Source organism: Perkinsus marinus (assembly GCF_000006405.1).
Source record: "Perkinsus marinus ATCC 50983 genomic scaffold scf_1104296943714, whole genome shotgun sequence".
In the NCBI taxonomy this organism is placed as follows: domain Eukaryota; phylum Perkinsozoa; order Perkinsida; family Perkinsidae; genus Perkinsus; species Perkinsus marinus.
The window spans coordinates 1-1,354 of record NW_003211704.1 but is presented as its reverse complement, the minus strand read 5'-3'; the positions used below and the strand labels follow the sequence as shown (position 1 = coordinate 1,354).

The window sequence follows — 1,354 nt, the reverse complement described above, 5'->3', positions numbered from 1 at the left end:
AGAAGGCGAGACTAAGACCGCCCGACTGCGTTCCCTCACACAACAGGCGTTCGAGGATAGCCGAGGCAGGTACGACTTGGTCGTCGACATTGACATTTCGTAGTCGACATCAGGTCTGCTGCAATAACGTTGGACGTGGATGATTATAAAGAGCTCATTATTAAAAATCCCCGGCCATACCACACCTTCGTCCTCGTCTCCGCTCCTACTGCGGTATGCGACGTGTGTGGTCCTATTGGAGTGTCTTTTGAAAAGGCTGCTATCTCTCATTATATGGTGTGTTGGCCGAGGAGTGGTATTCGATTTTTATGGTAGTATTTTCAGGTCGACGATGAAGTCTTCTTCGTAAAACTAGATGCTTACAATCATCGAGGTTTTCAGAGGATCCACGGATTTCGATCAGTTCCACATCTGGTAGTACTACTACTACGTTGAATATATGTTCGCTCTCCTCAGCAGCTGAGCTCAGGAGTTTCCAAAGCTAATCATACAAATTCGGGTAGAAGTGTACGAAAACCAAGGAGAATTTTCCAACACTTGCTCCAAATTTTCAACATGTGTAGTTGGTTATGTGCATATTTACTCGTTGTATTAGTGTAACAGTAATTCGATAATAATAATCATTCGGATAATAATGGAGTTTCACCCGCGATATGGAAAACACTAGTGAAAAACATATTTCACGACTGCTGCATAGTATGAATATCGCGTTTTTCACGGAGTTTTACGCCACTCCACGTAAAACGGGTAGTCGTGAAACTCCAATAATACAAATGCGGGTAATAAGCAGTACATTCGCTAGGAAAAAACCGAAAATTATTTCCCACGTACACTTTCATAAAGGAAATTCTCCATTTTTCAGATTCATCTACACGAAGATTCCAAACTGAAACATAAGAAAGCTTCTCCTGAATACCGTGTTGCGAAGGAAGACACTTACCATCAAAAGGTGCTCGAACCTACCGTAGACGAGCTGCTGGAGTGGATGAATGCAAAAACTGGTGAACATGTTGCTGCATATGTGACCAGATATGAGAAATTTATGGTAATAATTTAGTATTAGTGGAGTTTCACCCGTTTAACGAGGAGTGGTGTGATACTCTATAAAAAATTGTTCTTCGCGAAGTGAAATGTGAAATATGTTTCGCACTAGTGTTTTTCATATCACGGGTGAAACTCCAATATTATCATTCTCATAATTTCTGTGAGATTAAGTGATATTAAATATCATGTATAGAGCTGTTGTTGTTGAATTCGCAGCCATACTCCTATGCAGGCTACTCTCTCTCTGGTGAAAAGATTGCTAATATATTAAAAATATACACTACACAGTGATATTGAATATTAATGGAGT

General features: G+C 40.3%; 1 protein-coding gene across 1 annotated transcript; it reads left to right on the top strand.

Moving 5' to 3' along the window:
- Positions 1 to 113: 113 nt before the first annotated feature.
- On the top strand, positions 114 to 1,045 carry Pmar_PMAR028728 (hypothetical protein; the record flags this gene model as incomplete). Its single annotated transcript, XM_002781015.1, has 3 exons — positions 114 to 276; positions 325 to 414; positions 863 to 1,045. Coding segments are annotated over 3 exons (436 nt in total), but the record flags the coding sequence as incomplete, so codon positions are not given.
- Between the last annotated feature and the right edge of the window lie 309 nt (positions 1,046 to 1,354).